Raw genomic sequence first — 18125 nt, forward strand, 5'->3', positions numbered from 1 at the left:
CCCACATTCCTTCAATACAGTCTCTTTGGTGTTCACTCTATATAGCTGAATAGACACACTTCCAAAATGGCTCCAGATATCAAGATGTATTTCTGCATTCAGCTTGTTCTTGCACTAACAGGTAAATATCTCGCTGTGCAATTTTTCCATTAGAGAGGAGACAAATGTTTTTATTTAAGCTTTATTTAACTAGGCAAGTCAGTTAAGAACAAATTCTTATTTACAATGACAGCCTACCGGGGAACAGTGGGTTAACTGCCTTGTTCAGGGGCAGAATGACAGATTTTTACTTTGTCAGCTCGGGGATTCGATCCAGCAACCTTTCGGCTCTAACTACTAGGCTACAGTACCTGCTAACTAGGGGGAGACTTAGGCTCAGGGGCCTCATTTATAAACATTTACATACAAAATATACCCCAAAATGTGCATGTACCAGTTTTCACACAAAAGTTAGAATTGATCAAAACTGAACTTGACTTGAAAATGTGCTCACCTTCCAGCAAACTTTAGACTGTGTATGCACTTTCTAGTGGTTGAAGTTTTGCATTGCAAGCAGGCAAGTTGATTAGTCTGTTGTGCATGTGGGAAATATACTGGACATGCTTGTTCATAACAATAAACAGGTTAATAATTTGCTGTTAGTGAGTAGAGAGAAAATCTATTTAATTTATCTTGGCATTTTAAAATAATTAGAAATAGGCATCTATTTCCAAGGCTATTATTTATTTCATTTCCATGATCATTGCATAATAAATTCCTGACCTTTTCTGTGATAGTTTCATACTCACCAGGTTGCTAGCACATGGACCTAGAACAAGTACTGTATACTATTTGTCCCATATCTCGTTTAATTGCACCCACTTCATAGTAGTAAATAGACAAGCTATTTTACTCTAAATCATCCGATCCAGAGCTCAGGTCCAGAGCACAGTTTATTAACGGTGGCACAGATGGTTGTAGGTTACTTCTGTAGTTTTCATCTGACTACTGTAATTTCACATTTCTCTAGTAGACAATATTGCGTTTATACACATAATACATATTTTCAGAGCCATTGCAGAATAAATTCTTAAACCTTTTTGGCCATGATGGGTTCATATTCCCGAAGTAGCCACAGACTACAAACAATTACCATGCGCATCTCTCGTTTAACTGGGCCAATTAGATACGCTATTAATTCAAGTATTTTGCTCTATGCACAGAAAGGAAGCTGGTTTATAACATACAGTAGAATGTATTTAACAGGTGAACAGACATATGACATTTTGCATTGAAGTGTGTAAGTTATGGCCATCTCTGTGAGTAGACAATGTTCTAGAATTCGCGCAGTGCAGCAGCGTAGGTTGGAGAAAAAGTAAATGCAAAACATGAAGTCCTATTGAATTCAAACGGTCTGTTTAAAGGTCCACAGCTATTTATCTTTGTTGTTGTCTTACCTAAACGTTTTGTCTGTTAGATAGCTACGGCCTACAGCAAATGTCACTGCAAAGGTTTAACATTCTGCTTTGGCCTAGCTCCAAAGTATGCAGGAAATAAGGGCGTTATTGTCACAATAGAAGGTGAACAATGGGCATTTTCAGACGGGGGTTTAATTGATACGTACACAGTTCCAGGACGGGTCTGATTAGTAGACGGGAAAAACACATAAACATACATACAACGTGCATATTCCATGCACCAAGTTTAGTGTGCAATTTACACAATGGCTATAAATGAGGCCACAGGATTGCAACAACTATCTCGCCAGTCACTTTTTCAAATGATGTGTTTAATAAGAGTTGGCTGTTAAGAAACACTTAGCTAGTAATCGCTGCAAACGTAGATAGATGGCTAGCCAACAAGAAAGAGTGGCAAAACAGAGCCTCCACACAACGTGGTTTACAAGCTGCAAAGGCAAGTCTGCATGCTGGACATCAGGTGCAGCCAGAGCAGCTTGTCCCCACATGGAACTCTGAGTTGGTAGATCATTTGAATATCCAAGTTCATGAACATCTCATTGGCTGAGCTGGCAAATTCAGCTGTTTTTAACCAGTAAGCCCACACCATTCTGTTTTTTCCTTACATGCCAAACAAGGGCACAGACTCAGAGAATATCCATCTTTTTAACATCTTTAAACACTTCAATTTCTTTTCCTGATGTTGACAGTAAAGAATTCTTTACCAAGGTTAACTTGCTAAATCCTGAACCCGCTGTAATCAATATTTGCCATGGTTGCGAACATGGCTTTGGGGCTGACAATCAAAATGATGTTTAGATGGGTTATCATGCCAAACTAAATTTGTAACTGATGTTTTTTTGGTCAGGCACAGGAATAGGATCTGCCCTGCCAGGTAAGAGCCACAGTGGAGGGAAGAACAACCCAGTGCTGCAGTATGTCGTGAACAACTCACTGAGAGAACATCCTGTCATGACCAAACTCAGACTGGTAAGACTGGGCTGGGTTAGAGCCAGGGTTAGGGTTGAGGTTGAGGCTAGTGTTGAACCGGGATGAGGACATGAAACTAGGTCTAGGGTTGAGGTTGAGGCTAGTGTTAGGGTTGAACTGGGATGAGGGCATGAAACTAGGGCTAGGGTTGGACTGGTAGGACTGGACTGGGTTAGAGCCAGGGTTAGGGTTGAACTGGGATGAGGGCATGAAACTAGGGCTAGGGTTGGACTGGTAGGACTGGACTGGGTTAGAGCCAGGGTTAGGGTTGAACCGGGATGAGGACATGAATCTAGGGCTAGGGTTGGACTGGTAGGACTGGACTGGGTTAGAGCCAGGGTTAGGGTTGAGGTTGAGACTAGTGTTGAACCGGGATGAGGACATGAAACTAGGGTTAGGGTTGGAATGGTAAGACTGGGGAGAACCAGGGTGTTAATGAGATGAAAAGCAGGAATGTACTGTACATACAAACCAGATAGATACAGAGAGATTCTAGTTTTCTACAGTATCATGACAGTTAAATAGGCTACTATAACCACTAGAGGTCAGCACAGTACTATACAAACACTGTGCTGAGCAGCGGCAATACAGCGTAATTACATTGTTTGATTAGATAATTACATTGTTTGATTAGATTATGTCATAAAAAAGTCTTTTTTTGTACATGTTTGAAATCCAATTTTGTTTTAAACGCTCTTTAACAAAGCTTTCTTAGTGTCCAACAAGCTTTCTCAACCCTTAACCTTGTTCTGAACACCTCCAAAACAAAGTTCATGTTTGGCAAGACTGTACACTGTCCTTCTCTCAGCACAAATCAAAGCTGCAGGCTAAAGTTAAATCTAGACTTTGTTTCCACTATCGTGATCGCTCCTCTTTCACCCAAGCTGCCAAACTAACCCTGATTCAGATGACCATCCTACCCAGGCTAGATTATGGAGACGTAATTTATAGATCGGCAGGTAAGGGTGCTCTCGCTAGATGTTCTTCACCATTCGGCCATCAGATGTGCCACCAATGCTCCTTATAGGACACATCACTGCACTCTATACTCCTCTGTAAACTGGTCATCTCTGTATACCCGTCGCAAGTCCCACTGGTTGATACTTATTTATAAAACCTTCTTAGGCCTCACTCCCCCCTATCTGAGATATCTACTGCAGCCCTCATCCACCACATACAACACCCATTCTGCCAGTCACATTCCGTTAAATGTCCCCAAAGCACACAATGCCTGGGTCACTCATCTTTCAGTTCGCTGCAGCTAGCGACTGGAACGAGCTGCAACAAACACTCAACTAGACAGTTTTCAATCTCTTCATTCAAAGACTCAATCATGGACACTCTTACTGACAGTTGTGGCTGCTTTGTGTGATGTATTGTTGTCTTTACCTTCTTGCCCTTTGTGCTGTTGTCTGTGCCAAATAATGTTTGTACCATGTTGTGTGTTGCTACTATGTTGTTGTCATGTTGTTTTGCTACTATGCTGTGTTGTCATGTGTTGCTGCCTTCCTATGTTGTTGTCTTAGCTCTCTCTTTATGCAGTGTTGTGTTGTCTCTCTTGTCGTGATGTGTGTTTTGTCCTATATTTAAAAGAATTAAACAAAATAAAACATTAATCCCAGCTCCCGTCCCTGCAGGAGGCCTTTTGCCTTTTGATAGGCCATCATTGAATTTGTTCTTAACTGATTTACCTAGTTAAATAAAGGTTCAATAAAATAAATACAATTAAATCCTCCTTCCTTCATGTTGCAGAAAACCCTTGAGGACCCATGGAGCATCATGCTGGTTGCTAGTGAACAAGCACAACTGATGGCAAATCTGGCCAAACTGATCAATGCCAGCAAAACCATTGAAATTGGTATGTAATGATAAAACAAGCTTAATCCTGAAAACATTTAATGTTACTATATTATTTGTAACATATTTAATTGTGCCAATCTTTTCAACATTCACTAATTCTGAATGAACTGCCCTCATTCTAATATCAGAAGAGACTAATATTAATATTTTCCTCTCTCCAGGGATGTACACAGGGTACAACACCCTGAACATGGCGTTGGTTGTACCAGAGAGTGGTCAAGTGGTAGCATGTGAAATAGACGACGAATACGTGAACATTGCTAAACCTTTCTTTAAAGAGGTCAGATCAACATTCCACTAGTTATTCAGCTAGTTTACTCGCTCCAATATTCCTCTAGACAGGAATTAGATCTGTTTGTCCAGTATTCAACCCCAATGCAACATCTAAACCCATTCAACCTGTTGGAATTCAGAAACATTGATTGTCTCCCCAAAAGCTTCAATACAGCATATTCAGTATCTAACATCTGTCAGTCAGACTTCACAAAGTGCTGTAGGTGGAGTAGTGAGGTCATCTGCTCAGAAGAATGTGTCAACGAAAGGTGCAAAGCCTAGCACTATAATGAACTTAATGCCCCCCTCCAAACCCCAACAGTAGAAATACTAATGTCCACAACACAGGTCAACCATTGTGACAGAAAATGGTTGGTATTGTCTGCTTCAAACAATCTAAACTCGAAATCAAGTCAAAATGTAATTTTAAGCACATTGAAACATCTAAATGGACTTTACAGTAAAGATGCCTTGACAATGAAAGACATGTAACTAACTACCTTTTTCTTTTCTAGGCCGGAGTCGAGGATAAAATTACTGTCCATCTTCAAATGTGTATAAAAACACTGGGTAGGGGACTGACTTTAAAGGACCCAAACACGATTCCGTTGTGAAACGGTTCAATCCTTTTCAACGTGATCTTTTGTTTGTCCTAGATGAGTTGATAGCTGCTGGGGAAGCTGGCACCTATGACTTTGTGTTCATCGATGCAGATAAAAGGAACTATGACAGATATTACGAGAAGTCTCTTGAGCTTGTGAGACAAGGGGGCATCATTGCCATCGATAATGTGAGTAGCCTATGCCCAAACGTTTATTTCTACAAGCGAGTCGTGATTTTGAATATGATTTGAATAATGCCAGCATGCAATCGATTTGATCTAACAAGCTAACTAAGGTAAAGATGCATGAAAAGATAGGCCTACATAGAACATGGTGGCGAAGTAATTACAATATAGCAATTAAACACTGGAATGGTAGGATGTACAGAAGATTAATGTGCAAGTAGAGATACTGGGGTGCAAAGGAGCAAGATAAATAAATAAATACAGTATGTGGATGAGGTAGATTGGATGGGCTAATTACAGGTGAGCTATGTACAGGTGCAGTGATCTGTGAGCTGCTCTGACAGCTGGTGTTTAAAGCTAGTGAGGGAGGTAAGAGTCTCCAGCTTCAGAGATTTTTGCAGTTCGTTCCAGTCATTGGCAGTAGAGAACTGGAAGGAGAGGCGGCCAAAGGAGGAATTGGCTTTGGAGGTGACCTGCTGGAGCGCGTGCTACGGGTGGGTGCTGCTATGGTGACCAGTGAGCTGAGATAAGGTGGGGCTTTACCTAGCAGAGACTTGTAGATGACCTGGAGCCAGTGGGTTTGGCGACGAGTATGAAGCGATGGCCAGCCAACGAGAACATACAGGTCGCAGTGGTGGGTAATATATGGGGCTTTGGTGACAAAACTGATGGCACTGTGATAAACTGCATCCAATTTGTTGAGTAGAGTGTTGGAGACTATTTTATAGATGACATCGCCGAAGTCGAGGATCGGTAGGATGGTCAGTTTTACGAGGGTATGTTTGGCTGCATGAGTGAAAGATGCTTTGTTGTGAAATAGGAAGTAAATTCTAGATTTAAGTTTGTATTGGAGATGCTTAATGTGAGTCTGGAAGGAGAGATTACTGTCTAGCCAGACACCTAGGTATTTGTAGTTGTCCACATATTCTAAGTCAGAACTGTCCAGAGTAGTGATGCTGGACGGGCGGGCAGGTGCAGGCAGTGATCGGTTGAAGAGCATGCACTTAGTTTTACTTGCATTTAAGAGCAGTTGGAGGCCAACAGAAGAAGTGTTGTATGGCATTGAAGCTTGTCTGGAGGTTAGTTAACACAGTGTCCAAAGAAGGGCCAGAAGTATATAGAATGATGTCGTCTGCGTAGAGATGGATCAGAGAATCACCAGCAGTGAGAGCGACATCATTGATGTATACAGAGAAGAGAGTCGGCCTGAGAATCTAATCTGTCTATCTGAAATCCTCTTCCTTCACCTGTCTATCACCTGTCTATCTAATTACCTTTCCTTGACATGTTTATCACCTGTCTATCTAATTACCTTTCCTTGATCTGTCTATCACCTGTCTATCTAATTACCCTTCCTTGACCTTTCTATCACCTGTCTATCACCTGTCTATCACCTGTCTATCACCTGTCTATCTAATTACCCTTCCTTGACCTTTCTATCACCTGTCTATCTAATTACCTTTCCTTGACATGTTTATCACCTGTCTATCTAATTACCTTTCCTTGACATGTTTATCACCTGTCTATCTAATTACCTTTCCTTGACCTGTCTATCACCTGTCTATCTAATTACCTTTCCTTGACCTGTCTATCACCTGTCTATCTAATTACCCTTCCTTGACCTGTCTATCACCTGTCTATCTAATTACCCTTCCTTGACCTTTCTATCACCTGTCTATCTAATTACCTTTCCTTGACATGTTTATCACCTGTCTATCTAATTACCTTTCCTTGACCTGTCTATCACCTGTCTATCTAATTACCCTTCCTTGACATGTTTATCACCTGTCTATCTAATTACCTTTCCTTGACATGTTTATCACCTGTCTATCTAATTACCCTTCCTTGACATGTTTATCACCTGTCTATCTAATTACCTTTCCTTTCCTGTGACATGTTTATCACCTGTCTATCTAATTACCCTTCCTTGACATGTTTATCACCTGTCTATCTAATTACCTTTCCTTGACATGTTTATCACCTGTCTATCTAATTACCTTTCCTTGACATGTTTATCACCTGTCTATCTAATTACCCTTCCTTGACCTGTGACATGTTTATCACCTGTCTATCTAATTACCTTTCCTTTACCTGTCTATCACCTGTCTATCTAATTACCTTTCCTTTACCTGTCTATCACCTGTCTATCTAATTAGCCTTCCTTGACCTGTCTATCACCTGTCTATCTAATTACCTTCCTTGACCTGTCTATCACCTGTCTATCTAATTACCTTTCCTTGACATGTTTATCACCTGTCTATCTAATTACCTTTCCTTGACATGTTTATCACCTGTCTATCTAATTACCTTTCCTTTACCTGTCTATCACCTGTCTATCTAATTACCCTTCCTTGACCTGTCTATCTTCCTTTACCTTTCCTTGACCTGTCTATCACCTGTCTATCTAATTACACTTCCTTGACCTTTCTATCACCTGTCTATCTAATTACACTTCCTTGACCTTTCTATCACCTGTCTATCTAATTACACTTCCTTGACCTTTCTATCACCTGTCTATCTAATTACACTTCCTTGACCTTTCTATCACCTGTCTATCTAATTACACTTCCTTGACCTTTCTATCACCTGTCTATCTAATTACACTTCCTTGACCTGTCTTTCTGACCTTCTGACCACAGGACACCTCACCTGTGTCTCTGATCCCCCCACCTTCTCCCCCCAGGTACTCTGGAGTGGTAAAGTGGTGGACCCTGCTCCTGATGACCTGACCTCCCAGGCTCTGGACAAGCTCAACAAGAAACTACACACAGACCAGAGGATCGATCTGAGCATGCTCACTGTGGGTGACGGACTCACCCTGGCTATCAAACGCTAACGATAACCCATGCTAACTCATACTAACCCGTGATGACAAATTGTCAAAAAAAAAGTGAGATTCACTTTTTACTTGAAATTCAAAAGCATATCAACCTCTGTCTCAGTAAGAGCTAAATAACTACCTTTTACTCACAGAGATTTTTTTTTTCAGGGTGTGACTAAAATAATTTTTTATTAGATTTAAATTGAGTACAGGCTTAACTGAATGACAACAGAATACCATATGGTAGTTTTGGGGTAGGCCTCGTCTCAGAGGAATGCTCCCCAGAACCAGATGCTGATAACAGATTGCCCTATGCTGGACAGCTGGCATCAAAACCCTCCAGCTGGGAGAAGAGGGATCTGATGACGGGTCTCCAGGTTACATGCTGGTGGAGAGGTGGGAGGTCTTTGGAAGACTTTTGCTCCAAAATATCAAGTGAGACACAAGGGGTGAGTTGACATACTCCCCTGGATTTATGCCCATTGGTTGACAGAAAGGGAAGTGATTATTGCACGAGTGAGCACATAGGTTAATCAGCAGGCATGGTGGAAATGCATTAGTGTGCCATGCTCATTGGCAGAAGTTAATAGGTGAAGGACATTCCACCCGCTTGCTAATGGTAAAGAAGAAGAGAGACGTGAGGCTATTGTCACACCCTGACCTTAGAGATCCTTATTTATTCTCTATGTTTGGTTAGGTCAGGGTGACTCGGGTGGGAAAATGTATGTTTTCTATTTCTTTGTTGTTTTGCAGAGTGTGGGTCCCAATCAAAGGCAGCTGTCTATCGTTGTCTCTGATTGGGGATCACATATAAGTTGTGATTTTCCATTTGGGTTTTGTGGGGTGTTATTTTCTGTTTAATGTCTATGCCTGACAGAACTGTTCGCTTTCGGTTTCTGGGGATTTGTTATTTTTGTTTGAGTGTTTCTTGAAAATAAATACCATGAACACTTTCCACACTGCACTTTGGTCCACTCTTCCTTCCACCGACGAGAGCCGTTACAGCTATCCTGATGAGGTCTCAGTAAAAACACTAACATACAAAAATACCTGCTATGCTGACTAGTGAGATAGGAAGTAAGCAATGTGAGTTATAGTTTACAAGGTGAATGAAATGACGATCCATTCAGACCAGCCTTACTGACTGAACTTTTCTAACTACATTTCAATTGAGAGAGCGTGTGTGTGTGTGTGTGTGTGTGTGTGTGTACATGCGTTTGTGCCAGAAACATTTGTGCAAAAAACATGTTGACTCAATCTACTTCTAGAGAAACGTCAATGACATTCTCTCATTCATGTTGACAAAACGGTCTGTGACTCTGTCATACAGTATACACTTGTATTTTCTGTAGTCCTAGGCTACCTGCCTAAAAATCTAGCTACAGCATAGCACAACAATGTATGAATTTATGGGTAGATCAGAATCACCGTTATAATTATTGACCAGTATTAGAATTAGGTAAAAACACAAGTCCAAACCCCTATCTCCATCCATGGCTAATTTAGGAAAGGGTCCATTTTAGCTAGCTAGACACAAGTTGTTTTGTCAATGATGTTTTGCTCTCGATGTGATGTGATAGGAGGGAAGCCAAATCCAAACTGGCTTCCCTTGACACTTTTTCTTGGTACGCCAGGACCATTCACAGTTGAGTTCACACACCACAATGCCACAGATGTCTCAAGTTTTTTGGGAGCGTGCAATTGGCATGCAGACTATAGGAATGTCCACCAGAGCTGTTGCCAGATAATTGAATGTTAATTTATTTACCATAAGCCGCCTCCAACATTGTTTTAGAGAATTTGGCAGTACCTCCAACAGGCCTAACAACCGCAGACCACGTGTAACCACGTCAGCCCAGGACCTCCACATCCGTTTTTTTCACCTGCGGGATCGTCTGAGACCAGCCATCCGGACAGCTGATGAAACTATGAGTTTGCACAACCGAAGACTTTCTGCACAAACTGTCAGAAACAGTCTCAGGGAAACTCATCTGCATGCTCGTCGTCCTCACCAGGGTCTTGACCTGACTGCAGTTTGGAGTCGTAATCAAATTCAGTGGTTAAACGCTCACCTTAGAAGGCCGCTGGCACGCTGGAGAAGTGTGCTCTTCACGGATAAATCCAGGTTACAATCGTACCAGGCAGATGGCAAACAGCGTGTATGGTGTCGTGAGGGCATGTGGTTTGCTCATGTCAACGGTGTGAACAGAGAGCCCCATGGTGGTGGTGTGGTTATGGTATGGGCAGGCATAAGCTACGGACGACAACAAACACAATTGCATTTTATTTACGGAAATTTGAATGAGATATATTGACCACATCCTGAGGCCCATTATTGTGCCATTCATCACCTCATGTTTCAGCATGATAATGCACGGCCCCATGTCGCAAGGCTCTGTACACAATTTCTGGAAGCTAAAAATGTCCCAGTTCTTCTATGGCCTGCATACCCACCAGACATGCCAACCATTGAGCATGTTTGGGATGCTCTGGATCGACTTGTACGACAGCGTGTTCCAGTTTGCACCAATATCCAGCAACTCCGCAAAGCCATTGAAAAGGAGTGAGACAACATTCCACAGGCCACAATCAACAGCCTGATCAACTCTATGCGAAGGAGATGTGTCATGATGAATGAGGCAAATGGTGGTTATACCAGACACTGGTTTTCTGATCCACAGCCCTGCTTTTCTTTGAAGGTGTCTGTGACAAACAGATGCATATCTGCATTCCCAGTCATATGAAATCCATAGATGAGGACCTAAGTGATTTATTTAAATTTACTGATTTCCTTCTATGAACTGTAACTCAGTAACATGTTTGAAATTGTTGCATGTTGATTTTATATTTTCATTCAGTCTATATACACTGAGTTTACAAAACATTAGGAACATCTCTTCTTTCCATGACATAGATTGACCAGGTGAATCCAGGTGAAAGCTATGGTCCCTTATTGATGTCACTTGTTAAGTTCACTTCAAACAGTGTAGATGAAGAGGAGCAGACAGGTTAAAGAAGGATTTTTAAGCCTTGAGACAAATGAGACATGGATTGTGTGTGTGCCATTCAGAGGGTGAATGGGCACAACTTAATATTTAAGTGCCTTTCAACGGGGTATGGTAGTAGGTACCAGGAGCACCGGTTTAAGTTTGTCAAGAACTGCAACGCTGTTGGGTTTTTCACACTCAACAGTTTCCTGTGTGTATCAAGAACTGCAACGCTGTTGGGTTTTTCACGCTCAACAGTTTCCTGTGTGTATCAAGAACTGCAACGCTGTTGGGTTTTTCACGCTCAACAGTTTCCTGTGTGTATCAAGAACTGCAACGCTGTTGGGTTTTTCACGCTCAACAGTTCCCGGACGTATCAAGAATGGTCCACCACCCAAAGGAGATTCAGACAAGTTGACAGTGACACAACTGTGGGAAGCATTGGAATCAACATGGGCCAGCATCCCTGTGGAATGCTTTTAATACCTTGTAGAGTCCATGCCCTGATGAATTGAGTGCAACACAATATTAGGAAGGTGTTCCTAATGTTTTGTACAGTCAGTGTATCTACTGAGTGACTTTCACCTGATCTAAAAGCACTTTCTCAACACTTTTGTTTGTATAGGGGGTGGGGTGAGGACAGTTAGGGGTTACATATTACAATACCTCGAAATTATAAAAATGTTGCCTATGAAATGTGTTAAAATACGTGAATCACTGTGTATCCTTTTCTAACATACATCTATCAAGTGACATGAGTTAATGTAGTGCTTATTTTAGTGATGATACACTATTTTCTGAGACATTGTTTAGTCACATTTTCTATTTACTAATCTCTCTCTATAGCGATTTTCATGTCTGATCAAGAGAGTAAATATCATATTCTGATATCATATTCACATTATTGACTGAAATCCATCATTGATTTCTATGAGCAACCTACCGTATACTGTGAGGTGTAAATGAAAGCTGTATCACTGGAACACATCCAGGCCAACCCCTTTCAGCCAGTCTGTCTCCACCATGACAAGCAGACACATGCATTTTCCTCATGTAGACATTTGTAAAAAGGTGCAAGATTAAAGGGCAACTCCACCCATTTTCAACCTAATTTTCACTGGTTTGGTGCTGGAGATGATGAATATGAAGTTGAAACGTGTTTGAAATGCCCTTTAAAAGTGCTGCTTGACTGAGAAATGGGAGCAGTTATGTCTCGGCTTAGGGTCATTCTTACATGACTATTTTACACTTGCATTACTGTCTCTTATATACAGTAATATACAGTTATATTACAAGGCAAACACATTGAGCCAAACCAGATTCTGCAACCCCTTTCTATAATTTTAGCCCCTTGGATAAAACAATAGTCTGAACACCTGACAATGTATTGAAGACATATGACTTTTCATTTTGAGGTGTCATTGTAGACTGCCGACGTTTCAAAGTGAAACTCCTATGTGTCAATGCTGTCTGAGACAAAACGATGAGGGAGAAAGAGAAACGGAGAGAGAACACAGGTGAGGACGCAAGCGTTGGCAGACAGTCAAGCCTACAGCTGATGCTATACATTTTCAGCACTATAGACAGTTCCATTCTGCAGCGCGAGCAGACAGAGGGGGTATAAAAAGGTAGGAGCGGCGCTGCTTAGCCTGCACACCAACACTGCTTAGTTTACCGAGGCAATATGAGCCACAGAATGGACTATCATTTGGGTTCTCCGCAAAGGGGAGCTCAAGCTGAGTATTGCTGCTATCAACCCAAACTGACCGGATCCCCCTCTGCATCCAGGACCGTTGGCTTTGAGTCGACTACCGCATACACGAACAGAGGATATGCAATGACGCTGAAGAGCGAATTCGGATCCGTTCCGAGATCATCGGAGAGCCTTTTCGATTTATCAAACCCATTTACTGAGGTTTTGACAAAAATGAATGAGAAAGAACTGCTCCATGGGCTGAACGACCGTTTCGCCGGATTCATAGAGAAGGTGCGTCATTTGGAGCATCAAAATGAATTGTTTGAGAGGGAAATCGAGGAAATCAAACTAAAAGCACAGTCCCCTGCGTCTCTGGCTCAGGAGCACGAGCCGGAGCTTATGGACCTGAGGAACCTAGTTCATGACATCACCCTTCAGAAGCGTCAGATCGAGATAGAGCATCAGAACCTGGAGGAAGATTTCCTCACCTTGAGAGACAAGTATGAGCAGGAGGCACGTGACCGCTCGAACGCAGAGAACGGCATCCTTGTGCTGAAAAAGGACGCCAACGATGCATACCTCGCCAAACTTCAGTTGGACAAGAAAGCGCAGTCTTTGGTGGACGAGATCCACTTCCTGAAGAACAACCATGAGGACGAGATATCAGAAATGGTGGCCCAGATCCAAGAGGCTCAAGTAACGGTCAAGGCGCACGACTTTGGCAAACCTGACATCACAGAGGCTCTCCGGGACATCCGTGTGCATTTAGAAGGTCACGCCACCTCCGACTTTCAGCAGGCCGAGGAGGGCTTCCGTATCCAGTTCACAAAGTTAACCAAAGCGGCAGAAAGCAACAGAGAGGCGTTGAAGGCAACCCAACAGGAGATCCAGGAGAATAGAAGGCACCTGCAGGGGAAAACAATTGAACTGGACTGTGGGAAAGGAATGAGAGAGGCCCTGGAAAAACAACTACACGAGCTGGAGAAGCGTCACTATGCGGAAATGATTCATTACCAGGTAGACTGATTTTGTACCTCTAACAATTGTAAGTAAACATCCACATGTTTATGACTCATATTTGTATTCAGGGCTATGTTGTAAGTGTAGGCCACAAATATAGGCCCCATGTGGACTGTATCATTATTGGAATATAATTTCCTCATATAGGCCTATAAGGGTAGAACACTATTTCCCCCCTTAAATTTCTCCTTGTTGTCATACCAGACAAAGTGGCTGGTTCACCCTATTATTGACTCTTCGTGTGTGCTTTTCTGTCCAGGACACTATCAGGCAGCTGGAGAATGAGCTGACCAATGCTAAACTAGACATGTCTGGCTACCTGAGAGAGAACCAGGACCTGCTGAATGTCAAAATGGCTTTGGATGTGGATATTCTCTCTTACAGGTAAGAGACATCAACTCTGTCTCTCCCATATATAAAATCATTGACTGAGGAAAATACCGTATATTTTTAGTCTGTTCCTGGATCTTTTTCTGAATATAACCGGGGTGTGGACATTTTATTCTAGCCCAGCGCTAACACATGTGATTCAACTTAGTGCTGTGTTAGAGCAAAACTGTGCAAAAGTGTCATAGCGGTGAGAGATTACTACAAAACACAGGCAATAGTAAACAAATGAAACAGTAGACATTTTATTGAAATAGTTTTATTTCATATTTAACATCAAATAAACATAGACCATTTCACAACACAGAATGACACTTTAATCATGATATGGATATTCAGACATATCCGCACACACTGTTTTCACGAGCTGACATGGATGTGTGCAGAATTCATCAGTCAGGCATTTTCGAGGCTAAAACATCGGGACATATCCGTATTATAGTCATGGCTGTAATAACACATCTCTCTGCCTCCCTATAGGAAACTCCTGGAGGGTGAGGAGTCCCATCTGTACACCATCTCTGACACCCACATCTCCATGCCCTGCATCTACCGCCAGTCCCCCATCTACACCCTGCCTTGCCTGGCCCGGCAGGGAGGGCCCACACGCAGGCCTGAGCCCCAGTACAAGTTTGTTGAGGAGATCATCTCTGAGACCACTAGAGACATGGAGATGTCCGAGATCGAGGAGACAGGCTCCGAGGAGACGGTCGGGGGAGAGGGAGACGAGTTGAGACAGAAGCAGGGAGAAGAGAGTGACAAAGCTGAGAGGAGGAGTGGGGAAGAGGAGGATGAGGACAAAGAGAAAGCTAGAGGTAAAGTGGATGTTGAAGTGGATGCCCCGGAGGAAGAGGGTGAACAGGAGGAAGAGTCTAAGAGACAGCAGATGGTAACATCAGCAGAGGTCGAGGTAAATGGAGAAAATGGAGAGGAGGGAGATGATGAAAGAGAGGAGGAAAAGGGGGGTGAGCCAGATGCAATCAAAAAGACAGAGGACATTGACAGAGGTGAAAATATACAAAGTGAAGTCAAATCAGCTGAGGCCACCAGTGAGGGCGAGAAGGAAAAACTGGACACAACGGAGAAGCTAGACAGCGAGATAAATGAGACATTAGAAAAAGGTGACATCCCAAAGCATGGTGAATCCCAACCAGAGATTCCCACGAATGGTGACATCTCAACAGAACCCAAAACGTCAGAGTCAGAGGATAGCAAAACAGGAAGTTCAATAAAGGGTGAACCACAGGGCTCCACAGAGGACATCTCCAAAGAACCCAAAAAGGTGTCAGGGGAGAGAAAAAAAGAAAGCCCTTTAAAAGAGAAAAAAGAGGTAGATCTGAAAGAGGAGAGTGCCCCAACAGAGCAACAACAAGACAGCCCAAAAGAAAGTCCCATCAAAGAGGGAAAAAAGGTAGATCTGACAGAGCAGAGTGCCCCAACACTGGAGCAGAAACCTGATCAGAAGGAGCACAGTGAGTCAGACCAACCTCAAGAGGCAGAGAGTGCTCTGACAACACAAGAAGAGGATCTCCCTGAGCCCACAGAGAAGAACATGGAATCCCCTGATAACACTGCAGAGCTCAACAGCAGTTCAACCAAGGAGACAGTGAAGCAGGTGAAGTCACCTGATGATTCTGGTGTAAAAATGACGCAAGATGAGAGAACAGTAGGAGGTAAAATGCCAGACAGAATTCTCAGCACAACAAGTGAGTGTAAGGAAGAGCCTGTGCAAAAGACTCCTAAACAGGAGGTGGGTCCGACAGAGCAAAAAGTGAGCAGCAAGGATGATAGTGTAAAAAGTATTGTGCAGAATGAACATAATGGCAGTGAAAAGGTCACAAAAGATGTCTCAATGGGTGAGGAAAAGGGGAAAGAATCTGAGACATCCCCTAAACCCGACGCCACTGTCACTCCTAAAGAAGAAACAACCCTGCAACCAGAGCCAACTGTCACCCCTAAAGAGGAGACATCCCCTAAACCGGAACCCACTGTCACCCCTAAAGACGAAACATCCCTAAAACCGGATCAAACTGTCATCCCTAAAGAGGAGTCATCCCCACAACAGGAGCCAACCGTAACCCCTAAAGAGGAGACATCCCCTAAATCGGACCCCACTGTCACCCCTAAAGAAGAAACATCCCCTAAACCGGACGCCACTGTCGCCCCTAAAGAAGAAACAGCCCCGCAACCAGAGCCAACTGTCACCCTTAAAGAGGAGATATCCCCTAAACCGTACCCCACTGTCACCCCTAAAGAGGAGACATCCCCACAACAGGAGCCAGTTGTCACACCTAAAGTAGAAAATTCCCCAAAACCAGAACCAGCAGTCACCACTATTGAAGAAACTTCCCCAAAACCAGAACTAGCAGTCACCCCTAAAGAAGACATTTCCCCAAAACCAGAACCAGCAGTCACCCCTAAAGTAGAAAATTCCCAAAAACCAGAACTAGCAGTCACCCCCAAAGTAGAAACTTCTCCAAAACCAGAACCAGAACCATCAGTCACCCCTAAAGAAGAAACGTCCCCGAAACCAGAACCAGCAGTCACCACCAAAGAAGAATCTTCCCCAGAACCAGCAGTCACCACTAAAGAGGAAACTTCCCCAAAACCAGAACCAGCATTCACCCTTAAATTAGAAACTTCCCCACCACCAGAACTAGCAGTCACCCCTAAAGTAGAAACTTCCCCAAAACCAGAACCAGCTGTCACCGTTAAAGAAGAAACTTCCCCAAAACCAGAACCAGCAGTCACCCCTAAAGAAGAAACTTCCCCAAAACCAGATCCAGCAGTCACCCCCAAACAGGAAATATCCCCTAAATCAGACTCAACCCTCACCCCAGAATCAACAACCACCCCTAAACCAGACTCAACCCTCACCCCAGAATCAACAACCACCCCTAAACCAGACTCAACCCTCACCCCAGAAACAACGACCACCCCTAAACCATACTCAACCCTCACCCCAGAATCAACAACCACCCCTAAACCAGACCCAACCATCACCCCCAAACAGGAAATATCCCCTAAATCAGACTCAACCCTCACCCCAGAATCAACAACCACCCCTAAACCAGACTCAACCCTCACCCCAGAATCAACAACCACCCCTAAACCAGACTCAACCCTCACCCCAGAAACAACGACCACCCCTACAGAAGAGAGTGAAATGATAGGCAGTGGTGACAAAGCTAAGACAATCACACCACCAGAGGAACAGATGCCTGCAGTTGCAGAGAGCAAGGACTCACACAGGGGGGTGCCAGAAAGCAACACAACTCAGGAGAAACCAGAGGAAAGTATGGATAAAGAGCCTGAGAAGGTTACAGATCCCAAAGACAGAGAGCGTGAATACCAAGGCTTCTGAGTTAAAACCTGAACATGTTGAGATATCTATTACAAAGACATCACCAGTGAAAGAACAGGATGTATCAGCCGTGGGTTTGAAAGATCAGACAGATGATGAGAAGATAAAAGGACAGGCGCAATTTAAAATAGACGAGAACGGCTTTACAGGAGGTGATGGAGAGAGCAAAGATGACAAAACTGCAAAGAAGACATCAACAGGACAAGCTGCTGAGCCAATTGCAGAGAAGCAAGCTAAACCTAAAACTTGTGACTAAACCTCTTTTTCGAATGACTAGATTTAGAGGTCAGTAGAGGTTTTCTTTAAAACTGCATGGTTAGTGCAAGCCTTTAAAGCAACATGAGAACTGATCCGCCTTAAAATATGAACTGATGCTTAATATGTAAAGTATCATGATTCGTGACTGTCAATTATGACCAGGGCCACAACTTTCACTGGAGACGGGGGGATATGTCCCCCTCCCACATTCTGAAATTCTATTTTGTCCCCCCCAGTTTCATCATT

General features: G+C 43.1%; 2 protein-coding genes across 2 annotated transcripts; both read left to right on the plus strand.

Annotated features, from left to right (window-relative positions):
- Nucleotides 1-8786, plus strand: LOC112247183 (catechol O-methyltransferase domain-containing protein 1-like). The gene is made up of 7 exons (XM_024415898.2): nucleotides 1-121; nucleotides 2305-2426; nucleotides 4179-4284; nucleotides 4448-4566; nucleotides 5075-5129; nucleotides 5216-5349; nucleotides 8030-8786. Exons 1-7 carry the CDS (start codon nucleotides 67-69, stop codon nucleotides 8180-8182), a joined length of 744 nt encoding a protein of 247 aa, XP_024271666.1. The 5' UTR covers nucleotides 1-66; the 3' UTR covers nucleotides 8183-8786.
- Nucleotides 8787-13081: 4295 nt separating this feature from the next.
- LOC112247194 (neurofilament medium polypeptide-like) lies at nucleotides 13082-17621 on the plus strand. The gene is made up of 3 exons (XM_042299899.1): nucleotides 13082-13867; nucleotides 14130-14254; nucleotides 14738-17621. The coding sequence occupies exons 1-3, from the start codon at nucleotides 13082-13084 to the stop codon at nucleotides 17619-17621; spliced, it is 3795 nt and encodes a 1264-aa protein (XP_042155833.1).
- The last annotated feature ends 504 nt before the right edge of the window (nucleotides 17622-18125 follow it).

The sequence above is a fragment of the Oncorhynchus tshawytscha genome, linkage group LG16, assembly GCF_018296145.1.
Source record: "Oncorhynchus tshawytscha isolate Ot180627B linkage group LG16, Otsh_v2.0, whole genome shotgun sequence".
In the NCBI taxonomy this organism is placed as follows: Eukaryota; Metazoa; Chordata; class Actinopteri; order Salmoniformes; family Salmonidae; genus Oncorhynchus; species Oncorhynchus tshawytscha.